The sequence below is a fragment of the Neolamprologus multifasciatus genome, chromosome 23 (assembly GCF_963576455.1).
Source record: "Neolamprologus multifasciatus chromosome 23, fNeoMul1.2, whole genome shotgun sequence".
Classification (NCBI taxonomy): Eukaryota; Metazoa; Chordata; class Actinopteri; order Cichliformes; family Cichlidae; genus Neolamprologus; species Neolamprologus multifasciatus.
The window spans coordinates 24,019,291-24,042,016 of record NC_140460.1 but is presented as its reverse complement, the minus strand read 5'-3'; the positions used below and the strand labels follow the sequence as shown (position 1 = coordinate 24,042,016).

Genomic DNA, 22,726 nt, shown 5'->3' with positions numbered 1-22,726 from the left:
CTCTCGATTCTAACTGATAATTGATAGACACACTTGGGCTCGATATGGAGAGATATTAAGTTTCCCCTCAGTCATCCTCTTAAAGGCGCAGCAAGCTGATATTATTAGCCGACAACTGTTGCATACGCGCAACAGTTGTGTTGCCGTCTTTACGCACGGCCCTATTTATGCGCACGGAGCGGGTTTTATGTCAGATGCGAGCGCTAAATCAGCCCCGATGCCCCCTCGGAAGGCCGCACATTCATCAGCGGCAGAAATACACCGACAGACACGAGAGCTGACAAAGCTCACCTGCTTCTTTTGTGAGCAGCCAGCAGGTGTCAGTAAAGGCGCCTCCAGGTAAAACCTCCGCACCTGAAGACAGGTGTCTTGAGGATGTTGTGCATCTAATTTAGTCTCTCAGAGTGTTTTTTGTCCTCTTTTTTCTGGGTAATTGTGTGTGTTTGGCAGTGTTATTATAATGAACTTAAATAAAAATATGAGTTTATGACATCTTTTGAAGAAAGGGGGCACAAATTGTGTCTGAACATAAAATATGTGTAAATCTCCACCTGAGACGTTTCATGAAGCATATTTTTATTACTAGACCAGAACAGATCAGGATGGCAAAGGGCATCATATCAGAGTTTGAAAACCTGTTTACACCCTGGTAATCCAAGAGCTCAGAGTACAGGATAAATGCACATGAAGATTGGAAAACTGAGACCTCAGCATCCATCCATCCATTTTCTTCTGGCGCTTATCCCAGTTGTCAGAAGGCGAGAGGTGGTGTACACTCTGGAAAGGTCACCAATCCATCACAGGGCTACCACAGTCTATAATTTTATCATTTAGAAACACCAGTTAACCTAACTCTATGCATGTCTGAGGAAATAAGCCAGATTACCTGGAGAGAACATGCAAACTCCAAACAGAAAAGGACCAGACCTTCATGCTGTGAGACGATGGTGCTAACCGCTGCACCACCGTGCTATTCTGTGAGACCTCGGCAGTCAAATATTATTGGCAATTTATCAGGGACACAAGTTTGATCAGTACCAAAGAACACATGGATCACTCAAATTAAAATCCTGTGCACATTTGCATATTTTTCACATGTTGGTAGAGGAACAGCTATTAGGTCAACACTCAAGTGAAGGATCTAAATGGATCTCTAGATTTTTGGAGGCATAAACTGATGAGTTTACAGTAAACCTCAGCTCGACCTAAAAGAAAATATGCTTCCAGAGGCAGAAATACATGAATGACAACACAGAGCTCGCATTTGCAGTGGCAAAGGAAAATTCATGAAACACGTCTTCAGATTAAATTAATCAAAAACGGAATTTCTTGAGGGACCTTGGTCTTCAAGTTCACCCCACTGTGATTCCTTGTCCAGGCCAGTCAGTAACGTTCACTTTGGTCTCCTGTAGGTCTTTCTTCACCAGGAGCAGCTTAAGTTTTGGTTTGCTGTCATGTTAGAAGACAAAGCTACGGCCCAGACCCAGTTTTGCTGCTGTATGCTGGATATTTTCTTTCAAAATCGCCACATCTCCTTCTTTCTTCATGATTCCTGCCACCTTGACAAGATTCTCAGTTCCAGACATGCTGAAGCATCTCCACAGCACAATACTCCCACCACTGTGCTGCTGCTTCACTACACTTTCTTCAAACATTAGCAGTGCCCTAAGATCTGTTTAATCTGACCAAAGAATGAGCTTCCAGTATGTATATTCTTTCTCCAGGTTGTCCTTAGCATACGTAAGTGATGGTGTGTCTTCTGCAGACGTGAGTCTTTTTTTGGTCTATGCAGGGTTGTTTGATTGTCTTATTTGAAACTACAATTCCTGACTTGGGTAAAACATTCCCGCTTGGGTTTTTTTTTTTTTTTTTAGACACATCTGTCACTAGTTTTCTTGTCAGAGTCCTTGAAATCCTTTGATTCCTACCTCTGCCAGGCTTTCCTGATGATACTTCTCATTTCAGTTCTTGACACTTGGAAACACTGTGACAACTTTGTTTTTATACCTTGTGTAAATCAGAAGAAAATCCCCAGGTCAGGTCAGTTTTTCAAGGGAGCTAATAACACTGAGCCTAGTAATATATTATTTTTTGTTTTGTTTTTCTGAAACATTTCAGTTTCACTTCTGTGTCGCTATGTCAAAAATACCCTGCTCACTTGGACCGCAGTCCAAGTGAGCACTTTAGAATATAGTCACAGGGACAGAAATGAGGCAGCACCACTCGGCTCATTTCCATATAATTTAATTTCAAAAATAAATCTTTTTAATATCTCTTTTCCCATAATAATAACTTCATAAACATTATTAGATTTTCTGTAAACAAATAATATCATAAATACATTCTATTATTCATTCTAAAATCTCTGTATTAAAGCAGGAAAGTACATGTGTTGGAGGAAAAAAAATACATTTTGTCCTTTTACAAAGAGCACAGCCCTCCACCCCAACCCTTTCCCAGGCTCCACTATGAAACAAAATCCCTTAAAATTACACCTTAAATCTCACACTAATCTGCCCAGATTTCATAGTGTAGTAGGAGTAGCTCATTTGAAAACTGGAAACATCCATCAATTAACAAAAAAGGAGTTTTTCTGGGTTAGAGGTTTGGTTTGGGGTCAGGTGAAGACAGATACAATTTCCGTAATCAGGGAGTTTCGAGGTTTACACCAGCTTAAGGGCAAATTATGGGATAAATTAAGAGATTATCTGAAATTACAGGATGCTAAAACCCCTTCAAAACGTTAATAAAACCAAATAACTTTTCTATTTCTAAAACTATGTTTAATGGTTACAAGTCTTTTTAATATATGTCTGTATTTTAACAGTATCTTAAAGGAAACCCTTAAAATACCTTACTTTTTTCCCCTCATGGGGTTTGTTGTGTTGTTTAAAAATCACATTAAAATTCCCATAATCCAGAAAATATCAACAGTTTACCATAAACAGCTTTCAAAGTAGAAACCTCTAAAATTATAATCATTTTCAACCTATAAGTATCTTGACCCACCAACATATAACCAACCAATTTAAGGGAGACTCATGTCAACCTTACCATTGTCTTAATTTTATAATTAATGGCTTTTTAAATTTACGTGTTTTTAGAGTTAAATAAGGATGATTTAAGGGATTATTGCTTCATAGTGTTTTACAAATATAAATGTCAAACAAAAAAAAACAACATTTGTTTGTGCAGTTTTTTAAATCTGAATGTTCATTTGGTCTCATCTGTGTCACTTCGAGTTTTTTTATTCTTCCCATCAGGCCTCAGCAGGAGGCCAAATGTCTCCCATCGCTGCAGGAAGTTCATTAGGGTCTTATTTGGCTCTTACTTTGCAGTTCAGCTTCCTCACCTGTTGTCCTGAGCCACTCCCAGCGGGTGGAGGCGTCCTGAGTCCAACAACTTCCTCCCCAGCCAGTGTAAAAGCTGCGAGTACCAGTGGATCCCATCACTGTGGCCCCCAGTGGTCCGAGTCCAGCTGTGGATCAGCCTGAGTGGGGCAAAGGCCCAGTGAGCAAGGGAGTGCTGGTCCACCACTGCGTAGCAGGACACCACCACCCCGTCCACCACCACCGTCCCCTGCTGGGTCAGCGGTGCAAACACCCCTTTCATCTCCTTTACTGTCACCTGGCTGATCCGAGACAGACGCCCCTCCCTGTGCTTCTGTCCCGCTTTACCCTCTGACACCAGCACACACTGTCCCGGCTGGGCATCACTGGCGTACACAGTCCTGAGGGCATTGTGGGCTGGCACCGTCCCTTCTGAGCAGTTCTCTTTGGATACAAATATCAGGTGGGCGGCAGTGAGTGAGAGCTGAGCCCCAGCTTCAGTCTGCAGGGTGTAAAAGAGTTTCCGGTTCTTGGGGTCCCGATCGAGGAAAGTCAGGACCTCACTGAACACAAGTTCACCGCTACCATCACTGCCTGACGAGACGAGGACTCGCTCACCGGGTCGCAGATCGCTGACGGGCTTCTGACTTCCACTTTCCAATATGACCAAGGCCTCACCAGGGAAACAACCTCCAGACTTAGCCGCCACTGAGTGGTCTGAAGACAGAGACAGAGATAAAAGATAGCCATCAGGTTTGGACAGTGTTTAAAATGTATTCCACTACAGATTACAGAATACATGCCCCAAAATGTATGTAGTACTGTATTCCATTACGTTACTCAATGAGAGTAACGTATTCTGAATACTTTGAATTACTTAATATATTATCAAGCTTTTTATAACTACATGAATGTACTATTGCTGTGTCATTTATTACTATTACTGAAGGTTACTCGCCATACCAACACGAACTAGATTTTTAAATCGTAATATAAAATGAGTAACAGTAGGTTGGACATTAATACGTCGGGTTCGTGTCGGGCTCGTAATTTTTTTATTTTTTTTTATTATATATTTGAAAGAAAAGGTGAAAGCTTCTGATATTTTGAAAGAAAGTGAAGATATTTTGTTAACCTGCATTATCAAGATAAAAATCTTTATTTACAACACAAGTTTTTAAAATGCTTTTCCATAATTTCAAATTTTATTGTAAAAAAACAACAACAAAAAAAGCATATTTTCTTTTGTGTGAGGGACTATATTTCATTATGAACAATATTTTTAATTAAAAAAAACAACATCTTATAAACAATGTTTTTATTTTTTATCTTTTAATCACACTCACAATCCCAAAGTTTGACACAATTTTTAGACTAAAGATGCCAATAAATGTTTGAGATTTTCTGTTAATAAAATATTTGCAAAAAACATAATTCGAACCTTACCTCATAGTAATGACTTATGTCTTAATTAGGGGCGCAACGATACTCATATCGATATTGAACCGTTCGATACAGTGCTTTTGGTTCGGTACGCATATGTATCGAACAATACAACATTTTTCATTTACTTTATCAACTTTTCTTCTGACGGTGCTGTCTGTGTTGAGCGCTCAGTGGATCTGCGCTCGACAGTGCAGCCTAGGCGGAGTAGTCGAACGCAGATTCACTGAGCGCAGGGCAAGCTAGCAGACAGAAGTTAAGCTCTCCTTGCAACATGGCAAATTGAACCTCCCCCACCCTCATTCAGATCTGGCGTTTGGAACTATTTTGGTTTTCATGTGACGTATGACCCTGAAGGTAAGCGCGTCATGGACTAAAGTAAAACAGTATGTTGGATGTGCCAGCAATGCTCAATTACATGGGTGGGAACTAGTGTGTTAGCGCAGTTAGCTCGTTAACGTGTTGGCCGTCCAGCCCCACGCACGGGGCGATCCGCAGTAGCTCGTTAACGGAGATTTGCTGTGTTGTGGCAGCACTAGTGGGAACACAACGAATATGACTGCACATTTACGCCGACGTCATCCTAGTGCAAAGATAAGTTGAAGCAGACAAAAACAACAAGCAGGCATGCTACAAACTTTACCCAAGTCATTTAGACAGCCGTTAGCACATGATTCTCCTTATGGGGACCTGATATGTTTAATATGCTGCTGAGAATATAGCCCAGAAGAAGCGTATAGTATAGCTTTTATTTTGGAAAGAGCCATTTCTCTGTAATAAACTCTCTTTTCCAAAGATGAGTTATTCCTCAATCAGATACAGGGCTCGCAAAATCGCTAGCCCGACATCCCGGGGCTAGCGATTTTTCCAGTCGGGCTACCAGAATTTATCTCTGCCCTGCCCGTCGGCCTATCGTAGGAAGGAAAAATCTATGTCAATGCTTTTGCATTCTTTCGGAAATGTAGCTGGGTAATTATGTCATTGGCATCGGTGAGCCACTGTCAATGTGACATATTGAAATCGCGTTTGAATTTGCGCTTTTTTTTGCTTTCACTTTGCAATCACACGAACTGTGTATAGAGAGCGACAGTACTGATTGGTGAGTGATGATAATTTGCGCACCAATTCCTCTGACATCGTCTTATCAATCGTTAGCTTACTATGCAAACATGACAAGTGAAATCTCCCGCAGCTTAAACATGTGAGAGGTTGATCGCGCAGAGAATCGCTGAGCGTTATGTGAGTGCGTGTGTAAAAGCAGCAGGATATATATTTTAGTTCTGCTGAGCCAAATAAGACAGGTCAGGGTGAAGAAGTGACAGCCAAAGAAAAGCTTACCACAAAACGGAAAAGTTATGACAAATCAGACTATAAGGCAAAAAGAAAGTGCAGCTTTATGGTTTCATGGACAAAAGAATTTCAGTGGCTGCAATATGACGAGCTAAATAACCAGGGCTGCACAGAAGTGGTCCACAGGTGCGCATTCGCTGTCAAAATAAAAAACGCGCACAAGATAAGAAGTTGCAACGCGTGTTTGCGTACATAAGATTTTCAGGAGGAGGACAGACATTTGTTTAGAACTCTTAAAGATGTCGAAGAAGCTCCTTTAAGCAATTACTTTGGTTTTCCTCCACCTCCAAAGAAATGTCAGAAGGAGTCCGAACCACAAAAGAAGCGCGTATTCTCGGAAAAGTGGTTGCAGGAGGTGAGCTGGCTTCAAACAAATGATGAACGCACAGAGATGTGGTGCAGAATGTGCCGTGAAAATTTAATAAATGACAAATTAAAAAGGCATGAACATTTTTTTTGTATCGAAACAATATCGAACCGAACCGAACCGTGAATTTTGTGTATCGTTGCACCCCTAGTCTTAATATGTTATGTTATTTTTCAGCTGGTGGCTCCATAGTTAGTGTTTAACACATTTGCTTGGCAAATGAAAGGCAGCTGGTTAAAATCAGAGACACAAATACCTCCAGGATTTGTTATACATTTGAATAAACAGCACAAAATTGGCTTTTAGAAGTAACACTTTTAATCTAACGTCTTATAGTTTTGAGTAAAAATGTATTTAATTTCTAACACTTCGGATCAGTCTCATAGTTTAGACCCATGAGGTCATTGTCTTTTTTGTCTTTCCCAATCGTGTTGCATGTGCAGGTTTTGGGGGGCAGTAATAAACTTCCATACTAACGTGCTTGATAACATAATAAATCTCTCCACCTCCCTTTAGCCAAATATTGACTCTTTCCTTTCAATCGCTGAACATAAAAGAACAATCACCAGCCTGACAAACACAACCTCCTTCATAAAGGTGCATGTTGGGTCGTACATGTGTCCCCAGCCCAGATTGTGTTCGTGGCAATGAGTTCAGGCACTTGAAAGTAACCCCTGAGGGCTCAAGTCTATCTGGGGATAAATATTTGGAGAAGGTAGGAAAGCCAAGGCCAAGTGATAAGACAAGTCACCTGAAGGAGGAAGGAGCAGAGCAAGAAAACCAGCCAGTCATAACCTGACTTTTGAAATAAAGAAACAACCATTTCTTAGACTAAACTGCTTGGTAACATACTTTTGAAAAAGCAAGTAAAATTAATTTGTAGCTTATTAGTAACCCAAAACATTTGAAATAAATAAGACAAAATGTTGACTTGACAGCTTATATTTGTGGATCAGTATGTAAGTTTAATTCAGTATTTATTTAATAAATTTTTTTTTACATTTTTTTCATAACCTCTGAATTTTTTTAACCACTTCTGTCCTAATTATGACTTTAAAATGATACATTTTGATTCTAGTAATTTCAAAACGTGAACCTTGTACTTGTTCATGTTTTCCAGACTAAAAATATCACACATGTTGCTCTCTTGTCTTGCTCTTTATTCAAGACTAAATTCTGTAATATAGAAAAATGCCATGACATGAAATCCAAAATAATACCTCTGCTTTAAGATTTTAAATAAACTTGATGAGCAATTTTGAACGTTAACGTGGGATAATGATGTAAATTGTGAGCTGAAAGTAAAAACAGTAGTGTTAGCGAAGAGAAGGGTAAATAATTAAGTATAATTTGTGGTGAAAGTTTTGGCTAAATATGGAATCAGTGTAGCTAAACGTTAAAACAAACTATACCTTTTCTAGTTTCAGTAATCTCATGATATATCTATTCTGAATTTTCTATTATTTGTTGAGCGTACCTTATACTGAGAGCAATAAAAGAACAAAAAAGTCCACGTCTTTCACCCAAAATATTACCTTCCTAACTGCTTCATGATATGAGCACAGTGGGAAGAGCTCAAGTATGAGGTGAAATGTGCATCAGTAGGAGTTAAAATGCTCCATCAATCCCTCCGTTTCCTCCTTTTCTCACGTCCACCCCCCTTTTTTTCAGTCCAGTCTTTCAGCTATAGCGGTCCAGCACTTTGCTGCCCTCTAGTGGTTGCTTCCTCTTGTTGCTGCCCCGCTTTTAATTGCATTTAAAGGGATTTGGGGGGCAGGGGTGTTTGTTGTCAAAGAGTTCATCTTCCCAGTTTCTTTTCTTTGTCATATTTTTGAAGAATTTTGAAGAAAATTAGGAGAAAAAAGAAGAAGAAGAAATCAAAAACATGAAAAAAAAATACCAACTTGATTGGTTGCCCTTCTGATCAAGTCAAGTTCTGGGCCCTCGCAACCCGATCTGGGAGGGAAGAAGAGAGAAGCAGGAGAAAGAGGAAGGGAAAAGAGAGGTAAGGTTGGAAAAGGGAGAAAGAAAAGGAAAATCTCAGTTACCACTCAGTGTAAAATGTGTCACTGGGGGTTTAAAGTGGATGCATTTTAACAAGAGGGTGCAACTCTCAGCACATCTGTGTTACTTTTAACTGTAACTTTTCATAACAGACACCCTGAGAACAGTGGCTATGTGGAGAAGTTTGAACCATGATGAGAATGTGCAGTCTCTTCTCTGTACATCCTGATGGAGTCAAGTATTACGAGTTGCATTTCCAGCAAAAATACCTAAAAGTTTTCAAGAAAGCTTGGCATGCTAACTAAAAAGTTCAGGTAGGTTAATTAGCTGCTTTTCGTCACCGTTTCTTGGTGCAGTGAAGTAAAGCACTACGAGGTCTCAGTAGTCCATCTATCACATATTTGTGGACAGCATTTAACATTACAGCTCAGTAATAAATGATGAATAGTCTGTCAGGCACTTTATGGTTTCCTCTTCTTTCATGCAAAAATCCATAAAGCTGTGGTCGCACCTACTGAATGTGAACAAATGTCAAAAAACACACAAGCTGTCCCCGTTCAGTTTAAGTCAAAATATGCTTATGAGCTAACGTTACATTAGGGGAATATTAATGTGGTGCTGGAGAGAGAGGACGGGAGCAAAAGATGAGAGATACTTTTTAAAAGCTAAGTAAGTTACATTTAATTTAAATGTAAAGTTTATATGTATGGTTCTGATTCATTTTAATGTTTTTCCCTCAATGAGACACTCAAATCTGTATGTGATGTGTCTTTGAAGTCACCTTTTCGGTGAAAAGATACTGTTTAATACCTGTGAGACTTTTTTTCATAGATTCAACTAAAGAAATAAGAACAAATTATGTATTTAACTATGTATTTTTGTGACAGGCTGCTAGCAACAAAGTGTCGTAAGATACAATATAAAATTGATTCTTTGCTACGTTTTTTGGTAAGTGTAGACACAACACGGGTTCATCCATTGAGTTAGGAACCTTTTTTTTTTGCTTCAACGATTCATAGCTCAGTGTCAAGTAGCTTTACAACAAAAAACATTTATCATAAAGTGTCCAGTTCAAGAAATGGAATGAAAATGAGTAAAAAAGCAGACAACTGTGCATAGAAGAACTTTGAAAAACCTTCAGGAAATCAGGTTTCCAAACTAAGATTTCTGATTGCAAAATATTATCCTTTGACTTTTTTAGGTAAGTTATAGTTTTTTTTGCAGTTTTTTAAGTCTGCTAGGGTCCATTTGTGTCCTTACATTTTTTAATACTTTTGTAATATTACTTATGATTACAAATTTTGTGGCAGACTCGTCTATGGAGAACGCAATGTTCCAATGCGCCAACTATGCACACGCCTTTCATGTATGTTGAGTTTCCAGTTCTCTGTGTCCACAGTTTCCAAAACGCAGCATACAGACGCCTGTTTTTTTCCCCCAAACCTTGCCATTTATGGAGGTAACTGTGAATTAAGACTGACATTTTGTTTGCAGGTGGTTTAATCAAAAAAGTTCATCCCACAAAAATAGAAACCTGGTTTAAATTTGCCCGTTAACCTCTTCAAGGTCACCTCCTTGTGCACCTGTGGACCACTGCAAATCATTTTGATCATGTTTTGTTTGTAGATAAGATGAAACAAATATGAATTTTAGTCTTCTTAATTCTTTCCCCCATAAAGACAACATTTGATGACCTCCCATGAACCCTTAATGTCAAGTCTTGACACTTCAAAATATATCAATACAGACCTGGTTTGACGACCATTAGAATATGTTTTCCCAGGGTTTTTTTTTTCCAAGGAGATCTCTGCCTAAGCTACAGAGGCAGACGTCCTGCATAATTCCTGTTCTGGAAGCAGGCCTAAAATATAACATAAACCGCTCAGTTCAGAAAATAGAAACTAGCTTTACCCCCAGCAGGCATCCAAGCGGTAAAGAGTTAGGTAACCAGATGTGTGCGGCTGTATTAAGTTCAGATGAGGTGGCTGCTGAGTGAGTAGAGCTAGAAAGCCACAGACAACTCGAAGATGAGTTATTTGAGGAAGCCTAAGGTGAGTGGTTGTTGTGAGATAAACTGAAGAAGACACAGAATGTAAGAGATAGTGCCTACTTTAGATGCAATAAAACAGTTAATGGGCAAAGACAGAAGAGTGAAAGTAAAGCAAAGCAGATGCAGATATGAGAAATAAGTTTAAAAGAAATCTAGAGTCCATTTTCTTTTTAAAAAAAATATCTTGACAAAACAATTCCTAGTATTTGCATTTTTACATTTCTGCTCACACAAAGACTGAAAAAAAGAGAAGGATAACACCTCGCTTGGCTTTCATGAAGCATTTGTAGGCTTTAGAAGATTTGCCCCCAAGCGTGAAAGAGTTCAGCTTCAAGCTACAAAATCATTCAGGGGAAGACGATGGTTTTGTTGACTTTCTGAACAATATTTAACCAAAACCACAAACTTTTTCTAACCTTCACCAAGCACTTTGAGTTAATCGTGTCTGTGGCATCACTAGTTGCCATGACTGGAGGCTGAAAAACAAAACCTTCAAACCTCGCAGTGTACTCAACACGGTTCCTTTCTGTGAGGTCTAAAAGTGAAAAAATGTGGCTCACTGTGAAATGTCTTAAAAAGATTTAACGTCATTAGGAAATAAAAATGATCCTGTTTTCTTTGAGTATTTAAACATTTAGATTTCTTTAGTTTATATTTGATTAAAGCATAAAAGACTTCACCGCGCTTCAGAAGTCACTACCGATTATATAAATCCTTGCATTTGGACATTTTTGTGCTGCCAGAGCTAATTCAAATAGAGCAGTTTAAGCTTTATTAACAAAACTGCAGTAAAATTACATGCAATTTACCTAGAGGGTGCCTGAAATCTCAGTACATGAATAAATGGCTGAAATAACTACCTGCTTCTAGGTCCCAGGGTGTCAAACTCCATCTGGTCCCAAGTGGATACGACTACAAAAGTCACTGCCTCTCAATTGTTTACCTTATATCTCTGGAAGCATGTCTTTTCTTGTAAGTGTAAAGTTACAAGAAAAGTACTGGCAGATGTTGTAATTAATGTAATTAACAGAACATTTTAATTACTTACTGCAGACAACTAAAAAAAAAAAACAGGAACTTTTCTGTTACGCGACAACTATGTGACAACTAACAATAAAAAAAGTGATCGTTTTTGTAAGTTAATAGAAAACTTACTACAAAAAAATAACTTTTCTGTTAACTAATGGACTCCTAAAAATAAAAAAAACATTTTTTGGTATTTAATTGAATACTGACATTAAAAAAAACACTTCAACTCCTATTTTTTTAATGTTTCTATGGTTAGTCCAGTGCTTCTTTGCTTTAGTGTCTAACAGGGTGTGGGTGATGTTAGTTTGGTGAGTAATAAGCGTAAAACTGACACAATACACAGCTAACGGTTAAAAATTTATGCTCTTCTCATTAACAATTTTCACATTTTTCAAAGTCATCCAGGGGTCGAGATTGGACCCTTTGGTGAGCCTGTTGTGGCCCCCAGGCCTCATGTTTGACACCCCTGTTGTAGACACATATTAATATTATCCATGTTTCTGGAACACCTTGCTTCTTCTTGTGATTTGGCGCGCTCGCTCACCTGACTTGACACTGCAGTGGATGTGATATTTGGACTCGTAGTAGACCCAGTCGAATCCAGCCTCCACTGCCAGCCGTGCCAGCATGGCGTACTTGTTCCTGTCCCGGTCCGACGTGGTGATGTCCACCGCCCGGCCCTCGTAGTGCAGCGACTCCTCTGAGTGGTGGCCGTCCTCATCCCAGCCCTCGGTGACCCGTAGCCGGACCCCGGGCCACAGGTTCATCACCGAGATGGCCAGAGAGTTCAGCCTGTCTTTGCAGCGCTGCAACAGAGGAGGCACACAGGACGTTTCTGGATCAATATATTTGCACTTTTTATGTGAATATGTTTGTTCTTTGGGGACTGAAGCCTCATCCTCTGCTGCTGCGCAGCTTTAAAACCAACCAGGAAAACACAGACTCTTTACAAAGACCCCTTCTCTCGTGGACTTCACCAAACCCCCTTTGCCTCACCCCTCTCCCCCTTGTCTGTGGCTCCAGCCTGCTGTCCCAGCTCGGCCCGGTGTTTGCTCTCTGTGGTGAGCTAACGGAGGAGGGAGGCTATGACGGATGGAGGGGGGGACTGTGAGGTTACAGGGTGGCTGGGTGGGGGTGACATGTGGTGGCGGCTACAAGAACAAGAGGTCCTCAGCGTCCCTCTAAACCTGGAGTCTGGTCAGGGTGAGCAAACAGGAGGTGAGAGGGCCTATTGAAGGACCCCTCCCCTCCCATTGCTCCAGCATACACAAATCTCACCTTCCAGTCTGCCCCGTTTATCTAATCCACACTCGAGCTGCATTGTCAGGGCAGCAGTCACGGCGTCTTGGATAACCTCTCAGACAGGCACTAGTCCTGGTCTCACTGTGAGTAAATGTAACTAACAGCAGTCAAAGACTTAAAGATGGACAAAAATTAAGGAATTTTAGATATTCCTCCCCCCATTTCATTTTTTTTAAAACCCTAATTTTTGAACATTTTTAGTCACATTAACCTCCTAACACCTGAACTCTTTCATGGCATGCTTTTTTAATTACTCTTTGCTATTTGTGCTGATTGGCACCTGATGAATGTTAAAACAAAGAGTTACCAGGTTTTTTCTTTTTTGTTTCAGAGAAAAATGAGATCCACATATGAGGACATTTGTTTAAAATTTCAATAGAACAGTGGAAGTATAATGTCCTCTTAAGTGCAAATCAGACCCTTGTAGAGCAAAATTTTGTATTTTGATCTAGACAACCCAAAATGTGATGACCACATATGTGCATGCCAGGTCCCAGGAGGTTAAATGATAGAAAATTAAAAACACAACTATAAGAGGCTGATAATTAAAGATCCTAATTTAAGGATGAATATTTTTGGTTATTAACGCGTAAACCAATTCCAGATGTCACCAGAGGCCAATTCATAGACGGGTTTCAGCTGTGACACTTACTGGCCTGAAGAGGATTTGGGTTGGGTTTTTTATGAAGCTTAAGCAAAGCTTTACAGCAGAAATAAACATGTTTACATCCTGCTACAAAAAACAAAACAGGTTTAGTCTGAAGAGTTGGTGCGTTTGGATATGTGAACAGGTCTTTTGGTAAAAGGAGCTTTTTCCTGCGTAAATGCTGTGAAAAGGGAGATTTTGAAAAACTTCCAGGGTGAAAACTTTCAGAAATTAATGCTTTTACACGTGGAGTGAAAGGTGCATGCCTTTATCTTCTTTCTGATGTCAGACTGTGAGCTATGTTACTGTTTGTGGACTTTTGATGGCCTAATACTTCTATTCAGTAAGGGTTACATCACCACCCGTTTTGGCATACTACTGACATTGCTTGATGTCGCTTTGTTACATTTTTGCGTGGGTATTGTTTTTTCAAAACAATCATAGAAAAATCTTTGTTAAAAAAATACATGTGGACAGCTTTAGTTTCCCACTTCATGACAACTGTAGAGAAGGAGATCTATCGATCGATCGATCAAACTCACCAGTTCAGATTGCATTAAGGCTTAAAGTTTGCATTATTAGTGGACTGTACAAACAGACTGTCCAAGAAGTCGGTACTCTCTGTCCATGTGATACAGCTTGTTAACTTAGTTTGATAACCTAGTAAGTCACCTTTTTTACCCAAACATTATCATCTGGTTGCATAAAAGCAAGAACAACAGAGTCCAAAAGGCAAACATTGAATCGTCAAACTACATGACACTGTGGTCATTGTGTCCATCTTTTATATGCAGTCTCCTCTTTGTGAAAACTAAAACTAGATCTGAAAAAACACAAAAACACTTTTTTGTTTTTGTTTATATTTAAGTTAACCAGACTTTTGGAAAAAAAAAATAAAACTAGCTGATATGATTTTGTGAACTTGGCAAACAAACTAAAATAAAACTTAAAAAAGTACAGAGGAAATATACTTAGTTTTACCATTTCTTTGATAAAGATTTTATTTAAAAGTTACTGATGAGGGAAGGTTAGACGTGTTTATTGGGACTCTAGATGTCTACAAGACTCTGAGTCAACAGCTTTCAAAGGTTCTGTTTTATTGTAATAACTGTACTTTTCCTGATTCTTGCCTTTAGTATACGTCCAGCTTATAATGATTATTTGAAAGACTCCAACTAAAAACTAAAATGAAACCAAAAAAATCTATTCAGGAAGCTAAACTGAAGCTAAATTGAGTCAAAATTAAATGAAGACAAAGATTAATTAGAAAATAAAAAAATAATATTGCTGATCAATAAGTCGAAATTTTAGGTCAGGCTTGGCCAACTCCAGGCCTCGTTGGTTTTGATGGTTTTTTTGTTTCGTTTTGTTTTAAAAGACACTTGGGGATGAATCTTTGTTATTCGTTGAACTTACTTAAAACTGTTTTTTTTTTTTTCAAAACTTACTCATATTGAGTAATGTGTATTTTCTTTTTCTTTTTTTCTTTTTTCTTTTTTAAAAAACACACACACACACACACACACACACACACACACACACACACACACACGAGAAAAGTTCTGGATACATTTTCTCCAAGGAGGAAACATTTCCTCAGTAGCCAGTACAAAGACTCGTGGGCATGTTTAACTTCAAATCTCTAATTTAGTCGTGGTTGTGGTATTTATTTCAGATACGCTCTGTTTAGTTTTAATGTGGTTTCTAGTGTTTGTGAAGCCAAGAGCAGCGTAGAGGGTTATCTATCACAAACTTTTAGTGATTAATGACTCCCAGTCGGTGATCATGTTGAGTTTGTCATTTAAATGTTAATAGAACCAGATTTAATGATATAAAGGATACAGTAGCTTCTGGATCTGAAGACTGCCTTAAATCTGCAGTCTTTCTAATGACCACCAGGGGGTGACTCCCTTTGTTGAAAAAAAAAGAAGAAGACTTGATTGTATAGAAGTCTATGAGAAGAGGACCACCAGCTCTCCTGCTCTGTGTGACCTCACTAAACTCTTTCATGATGAGTTTATGGGCTCGGTCATTTAGTTCTCAATCAATGCACCATGAAGCTCCTTTTTAAAGTTCATAAATTGAGGTTTATATTGAAAGTCAGAAAGAAATCCAAAATTGACTGATAACCTGTCAATCAGGAGTCATTCATCAGTGGTTTGGCCAATTATTTCCTCCACGATTGGATTTTAAAGTAATCTTGAAGGACGATGCCTTGAATAACAACATTTTCACCAATTTTAATACAAATAAATACAAGTTGTTGACCAAACTGGAGATTTTTAAGCAAAATTTGCCAACAAAACAACACATTTTTATTCTATTAAAGTAATTTCATAATAATTCCATTCCTAGTGCACTGCACATGCATGAAATCTGATGGAAAATCTGCCCTCCAAGATTACACTCACTCCCATCAAATGAAAGGTTAAACAGTCAAACTTTTTTCATCTACTCTGGTTTTGAATGGAAGGAGATTTTGTTGGTTTTAAGTGGCAGAAATCTTATTAAATGAACTCTGTGTGGCTGGAGGCAGTCTTGTCATTCCCCAGCTGCCCCTGAAAGCGTCTCTCAGTGATGCAGCCTTTCATGAATCTCGGCCCATTAAGGCTCCAAACTGGGATTAAACCCCATAAATGTCTTTTTTCCCCCATGTTGGCTGTGATAAGAATAGCTCGTGGCTCGGTGGCCACAGATGCCTTTTCACAGCGTTCAGTGTGGATTTTTTAAAAAACGTCTTGTGTTTTCTCTCTGCGGTCAGAGCAAGGAGCTGAACTTCATAAATCAGACGATAGATTTTGTTGGTTTTCCTTTCAAGGTGTACAGGTCGACGGGGGGTTTCTGTAGGAGCGGTTTTAGCACCAAACCGCTGGCTGCACAAACACTGGGCGCACAGACCGACAACATGCGCTTATGCACAACTCTGCGCTGCAAAAAGTGTCCCTCTGAGTCTGAGAAGGTTCTGTTTAGTCTTGTGGGTCCTGTTTTAGCTGGATGAAAGAGATTAAAAAAAAAAAAAAAAAACTACTGAAGAAAAGAACGTTCTAAAATGCAAGTGAATGTTTCCAAAATCAACTTTTTAAAGAACAGTCTCGCTTTTTGTGTATCAATTTTTACGCATCAAAGCTCCAAATAATCCGCAAAAATCTGCGCAGATTTATCGTGCATGAGTAAAACGGTGTTGCACTTTTGCTTAGCTTAACACATGACGTTTAAAATGACATTAAAACTGCATTTATATCGTTTAAAGTGCCACTTTTTGCAGTGCGGCTTCGACCCCTGAACAGTCGCGTCTGTATGCAGCAGCTCAGGAGCACCCAGGAAAAAGGGAATAAAATCTAAAGAGGCAGGGGAAAAAATCCGTATAATTAAGGCTTCAGCACAAGTGAAGTGGGCTATTTTTGCACAGGAGCACTGCGAAAACAAACAAAAAAGTAACGCGGAATAGTAAAAGACAAACAGGAGGCTGTCTCCTGCGGCTTAGGGCTCATAAATTGTGTGCAGGTCTGCGCCGGTGACGAGCAGCGGCTCCGAGTGCGCGCTGCAAAAAATGTCCAGCTTGGAGAAGACCCGTCCCCTTTAACAGGCTTAAATTCATTAATCAAGCTCACACCAAGGAGGCTTTGAGCTTTAGAGCAATTTTATGGCAAAGTGACATGAGTAAGAAAAAAAAAAAACCCCTCAGCTGGGTCAAGGCAAATATCAACAATGTCGATACCAATGATGGTATTGGATGATACTAGTACAATAGGGTCCATTCTTTGTTTCTACCCTCTACATTCAGCATGCAGCCCACTGATGTTAAATTGTAATTTTCTATAGAGATTTAAAAATATAACTCAAGCTTCAATGTTTTAAATTTTATAAAAAGCTAAAAGGTGTGTTTTTGTTGTGTTAACTAATTATTGTTGAAAACAAAATCAATAATTAGTTAACACAACAAAACACGAAAAGTGATTTCGTGGTTATTAAATTCGCTAATCAATGAAGGCTTCCCATACATCATGACACACTGCTCTCACCTACATAAGGTGCCGTTATAGGTTAAAGCTATCGGTATTGGTATCGGCAATATTGGCCCTGTATTAACTTGGTATGGTTCATTCCAGAATTCGCTCGAGTGTTGTTATTTTGTAGATAACAGTTATAAATCGGGTTCAGTTAAGAACTCGTTCGCTCATGCAGGTGTTACACATGTCTGTTCAGCCTCTACTTCTTGCAGCGTGTACAGCGAGGCGACAGCTCCAGCCCGGAGTGCGCGCTTTCATTCCCCACGTGGGTCTGTGGACACAAACGCTCAGGGAGGAAGCCCGCGGTCACAAGAGCCAGATATAAATACTTTATTCCTGGGGAAATAGGGAGTCAAATAAATTCCACGCGAAGCCACATCAGTGACGGTGTCATAAAGATTTCTGACAGTCCAAAAAGGCGACTGTTAACTCCGACCAGTGAGGCTAAAAACGAAAACGGTAAACATGAGCACACGCTTGACCCCGGGCTCTAACCAAATACGACTTTTGGCTGTTTCTCCACCAAAAAAACATGATGTAGAAACAGAGGACATAGTGTTTTAATTAAGAGCGACCGCTCGCCGTACATTTTTAGAAGGGGTTGCCCACTTCTTTACGCATGAGCTGCCCACAGTGAACCTCTGATTCCAACCTCTACTGTTCAGCCTTCGCAGGGCTTTTAGACTATATTCAGCTAATCCGTTAGTTAAACTTGTAGTTTTATTTATTTTTAAAAAGGGACGATAAAGTTTAATAGAGCTGCTGCTGTGATTTAAATCAGTGCCAAGTTGGAGAAAATCTGTTTTAAAGCGCATCTTTTTCATTTAAAATCATTAAGGGATGAATGTGATAAAATTATTTTGTTGGCAAATACCGTTTTTCTTCCTGCGGTGAAGAGCTTTGAGTCAACAAGATAACAGCGTCCACGCGTTTAAAGACGGGGCAAAGTGCACAGAGCTCCTGCGCACAAATGCCCGCTTCTCTCTGAGCCGGACTGTAGTCGGGCTTAAAGGCACTACAGCAGCCGGGAGGGTTACCTGCGTCATCAGGCGGTCTGCACCTGTGTTCTCCTCATCCTTGAAGATGATGTCGGGGTTGTAGTTGGGGGTGAGCTCCTTGAAGCGCTCGGAGTTCCGGGTAATTTTCCCTTCGTATCTCCCGCTGGCTCCCAGCGTCTTCTCACCCACGTTGGGGGTGAACTGCTTGTAGGCGAGAGGGACCAGCTTCCGCGGCGGCCGCCTCTTGCCATTGCCTCTGCCCGGTCCGCACCCCTCGCTGACCGGTGACAGGAGGAACGCGCACCCGGCGAGGCACGTCACCAGCGTCGAGAGCAGCATTCCGCCTGGTGGCCGGCGTGTCACCCCCTCCCACCTACTGCGGGAGGCCAATATGTCTCCGCTGTATTTCTGTTGGAGTGTCCCCTCCTTCCACGCGTGGGATCCCCTTTGTAATCTTAGAGCGGAGACAACAGAGCAGGACTCATCCCAGAGTCCCCAGAAGTCGCCATTCCCGGCGCGTAAAAGTGGCCAGTGCGCCGCTGGAGCCCAGCTGGAGAGAAGTGAACCTGTCCTCTGCGCCGCTGCTCACGCACTGCGTGTTCCGAGTGCACGCGGAGTGCAGGGGCATAAATAGGAGAGGTGAGTTTATCTTGGCAGGCAGGTTCAAAGCTGTGCCTCTGCGTTGAAGCTGTGAGAAACGGGCTCGGAGACAGACGCGGAGGCGCGCGGCGCGTAGGCTATTGGACACGGCGGTCACGGGGTGTCCCCGCAGCGGTTTCTGTCTCTCGGTTTTCCTCTCAATGCGTCGCTGTGGCGCGGGGCGGCTGGCAGAAATGCTGTCAGGAAGCAAGCCTGCTACAGTGCACACGAGGTGCCGCGGAAGGAGAAGGAGACCGCGCCCTGCTGGACCTGCCCTCTACTCTGTCCTCTCCTCCCATCGCGGCCGCCTTCATCTGTTTATTGTCGGCTCGGGCCTGAGCCGAGGACAAACAAACACAGAGCCACGAGACCCGCGAGGGCCGGCGCGCGCTTACGCTGTCCTTTGGACCCGCGTTCCCAAGGCAAGACGCATGAGGGCGAGCGCAGGTGCGCGCATGACCCCTCCTTCCTCAGTGCAGGTAACAGCTCTGCTGTGGGCGACGAAGCTGTGAGCACACCAAGCGAGAGCAGGGGGACCTCGACGACACAGAGACCCCGACTTACACAAAAACACACTAAAAGCGAACACGTGACTCAGCTACCTTTAAACCAGACCAAGCAAGGCTCAAGTTTGATTCTTGGACCCCAAGCACGGGGACACCAAGTTTGTGATATGTCATACATCAGTTTTTTAAACTTCTACATCATCAGTGTAATTTCCCCCTCCTCAAAGTGCACAATACATTATACTCAATAAACTGGAAAATAAATGTGAATTGTCTGGCAACTTTTTCATAGTTCAGGCTTTAAAGGACTAAAATCCTTTAATTCTGCCTCATTATTAAAGGCCCTGAATTCTGAGATCACCTCAAGGTGATGGACGCTTAAATTTGGGTTTTATTACCTTGAGTGACTGCCTTTGTCCAGGTTTCAGGCTTTTCTTTTATAAGTGGCTTGCTGAGAGGGGAAAAAGTCAGAAATCATAGAAACTAAACATAAAACAAACCTAAAGGTGACAAATGTTTACATAAATGAGTGCAAAAGCTCAACAGTGACAAGCTGACGCCATTAAGTGCAGTTTTACCTGCCTACTTTGGAGTACTGTAGGTACTCCAAAAGGTGCTTCTTTCTTGATTCTGACTCATTTCTTTGTTAAATGCCTTGTTGGAGCTTTCAGAAGCTACAGTATAACCAGTGACACAGTTCAAAGAGTTGGGCTGAATAGCATCTTTTGTGAATCTTTGCTGAGGAGAAAGGTTCTCTTAAATTCAGAGATTACACACATCACAGATGGTTTCACTGGTACAGAATGTAGCTAACTGGAGACACTGGAACAAAATTAACCTTGACATGCTTACCGGCTGCTTTGTTGTCGGGGTTACAGAGACTACGTTCAGGGAGATCACTTGAGGATAACTGAGCGGCTTATTGGACAGATCCGGTTTCACAAACCACCCAACACGGTTTCAGAGCCCATTGAGCCCTCTGCTGATGTCACACCCTCGCTCACCAGGGGTCAAACTGAAGTCTGAGGCCTGCTGAGGGGTCCCAAGATAAATCAGAAAACAGGAGACCTTTCCAACAACCCTCCACCAGATCAGGAAACTCATGGAATCTGTCATCTGATGCAACATGTATTGACCAAACATTTAATTTTAGCAACTATTGAAGAAACTTAAGGATTTCAATCCCTTGTGCTGACTGTTTTTAAAGTTTTTAAAGTGTCATGAAAATTAGGCCCAAGAAAAAGCAGCAGCGGTGATTTTTACACAGATGACTGTTTTTTGGTTTGTTTTTGAGGATCATCATCTTCGGCTCTGGCTGGATTCTTCCTTAACTAATCCTGGACTAACCCCCCACCCACCCTGAGGAGAGACTTTGAAGGAAATTGTTTAACCCTCAAACTTTTCTCCAGAAGACCATCTAGAGACAAAGTTACTGTTCTTGATCTTCAATTACTGTATACAAGATAAAGAAAAGCGGATTTTAGAAAATGCTGGAATCAAACATTTGTAAGCTTTGTTTAATAAATGGTGGTTGAAATGCTTTATGGAAACACAGAATAGAATATCTCACCATAAATGAGTCAATGCCCATAGGCTCCCATTTAAAATGTCCAACTTTACAAAACAAACATCTACAGCATATTGCAAAAAATAGTTTTGCTCTTTTTGAATGGTAGAACTTGACGGATCGATCGTATCGATACAAATGCTGGTATTGGTATCAGATCGATACTAGAATGATAGAGGATAGAAACAAAGTATCAATATGTTCAATATGTAGACCACTGAATTGTGTTAAATACATTTTTTTTTATTAAAAAAAAAAAACCATACCCTGTGAAACATGTCTTAACCTTTTTGTGTTCACGGTCTATTATACTTACAGCCTACAGCACATTTAAACAACAGAAGTTGACACAAAGTGCTTTAGAAACAGACACATTTATATTCCAGGTATCTAATAAATCCAGTTTCAAAGTACACGAAAAGCTAAAAACTACGTTTTTCTGTATTGAATATTTATTAATGTGTTCAGAATCTGCAAATTAATGATGAATCTTCTCATAAGTCATGACAGACTGCTCTCCTTTATGGGTTAAAAATATTTGCTATCAGCAATACTGACCCTGTACTTTCTTGGTTTTGGATCGATACCAAAATTTGCTCTGCTGCAGCAATTTTGTAGGTAACAGCCTTTAAATTGGGTTCATTTGAATTAAGAACTGAAATGACCGGTTTTGGTATTAGCAATATTGGCCCTGCATTTACTTGATATCTGATCGATAGGAACATTTGCCGTATCAAATAACACTACTGGATAGTTTCTCGAAATATTAATAGAGCATTAATTCCATTTCCTGGCTGTATTAATTTAATAAACCCTCATTTCCATTCAGAAACATCTGTCTCTGTCTGTCGTGAAAGAGGGACAATTCTGATTGGCTGGTATCCAAAGTTACTCTCAGGTATCTCTGATCAACAAATCTGAACACACAGGTGATCAAAGAGACAAAATCATGATGTGATATGATTGATTTTTGCAAATAAACAACCGAAATGGAATTACACAATCCTCATGTTTCACCACCTTCTTTTGACCATAAAAGAAGCATTTGTCACTTAAATGAATAACAATAAGCTGCTCTTTCAGTGGAGAAAACGGCAAATTTTTTTATTTACAAATGTCTCTCACACAGAAACTCTTTGGAGCCATGCAGGCAAACACTGACTTCTCAAACTAAAACTTCAATAGCATTCCCAACATGCTGCAACACCTTGAGTCAACATCTCACTGAGCCCTGAAAAAGGAGAGCGGCTCCTCTATCGACCGCTGTCTGCTCATTGTGCTCCGACTGTCTGGGTCACGGAGAAAGCAACTACTTAAGATTGGCGGAAAAATAGAAGCCTGAAGTTTTAGTGAAAAGTTGTTGAAGCTTTTATTTTATAACATTAAAAAAAACCTTAATATTCCTTCGAAAGCTGTTTTTGAGTTTAATCTCTTATTATGTTCACATTTTTTAAAGATTCTGTGGTTTACATATCAAATAACAAAC

General features: G+C 40.4%; 1 protein-coding gene and 2 long non-coding RNA genes across 3 annotated transcripts; 1 reads left to right on the top strand and 2 right to left on the bottom strand.

Moving 5' to 3' along the window:
- Positions 1–369: 369 nt before the first annotated feature.
- Positions 370–22,611, bottom strand: LOC146491626 (indian hedgehog B protein-like). The gene is made up of 3 exons (XM_085152238.1): positions 18,568–22,611; positions 12,117–12,378; positions 370–4,046 (listed from the first exon to the last, which is right to left on the bottom strand). Exons 1-3 carry the CDS (start codon positions 18,865–18,867, stop codon positions 3,349–3,351), a joined length of 1,260 nt encoding a protein of 419 aa, XP_085008364.1. The 5' UTR covers positions 18,868–22,611; the 3' UTR covers positions 370–3,348.
- LOC146491627 (uncharacterized) lies at positions 4,645–12,109 on the bottom strand. Its single transcript, XR_014872495.1, has 2 exons — positions 6,635–12,109; positions 4,645–4,788 (listed from the first exon to the last, which is right to left on the bottom strand). It is a non-coding gene; the product is annotated as an uncharacterized LOC146491627 (long non-coding RNA).
- Positions 4,804–6,466, top strand: LOC146491628 (uncharacterized). Its single transcript, XR_014872498.1, has 2 exons — positions 4,804–5,642; positions 6,196–6,466. It is a non-coding gene; the product is annotated as an uncharacterized LOC146491628 (long non-coding RNA).
- Positions 22,612–22,726: the final 115 nt, after the last annotated feature.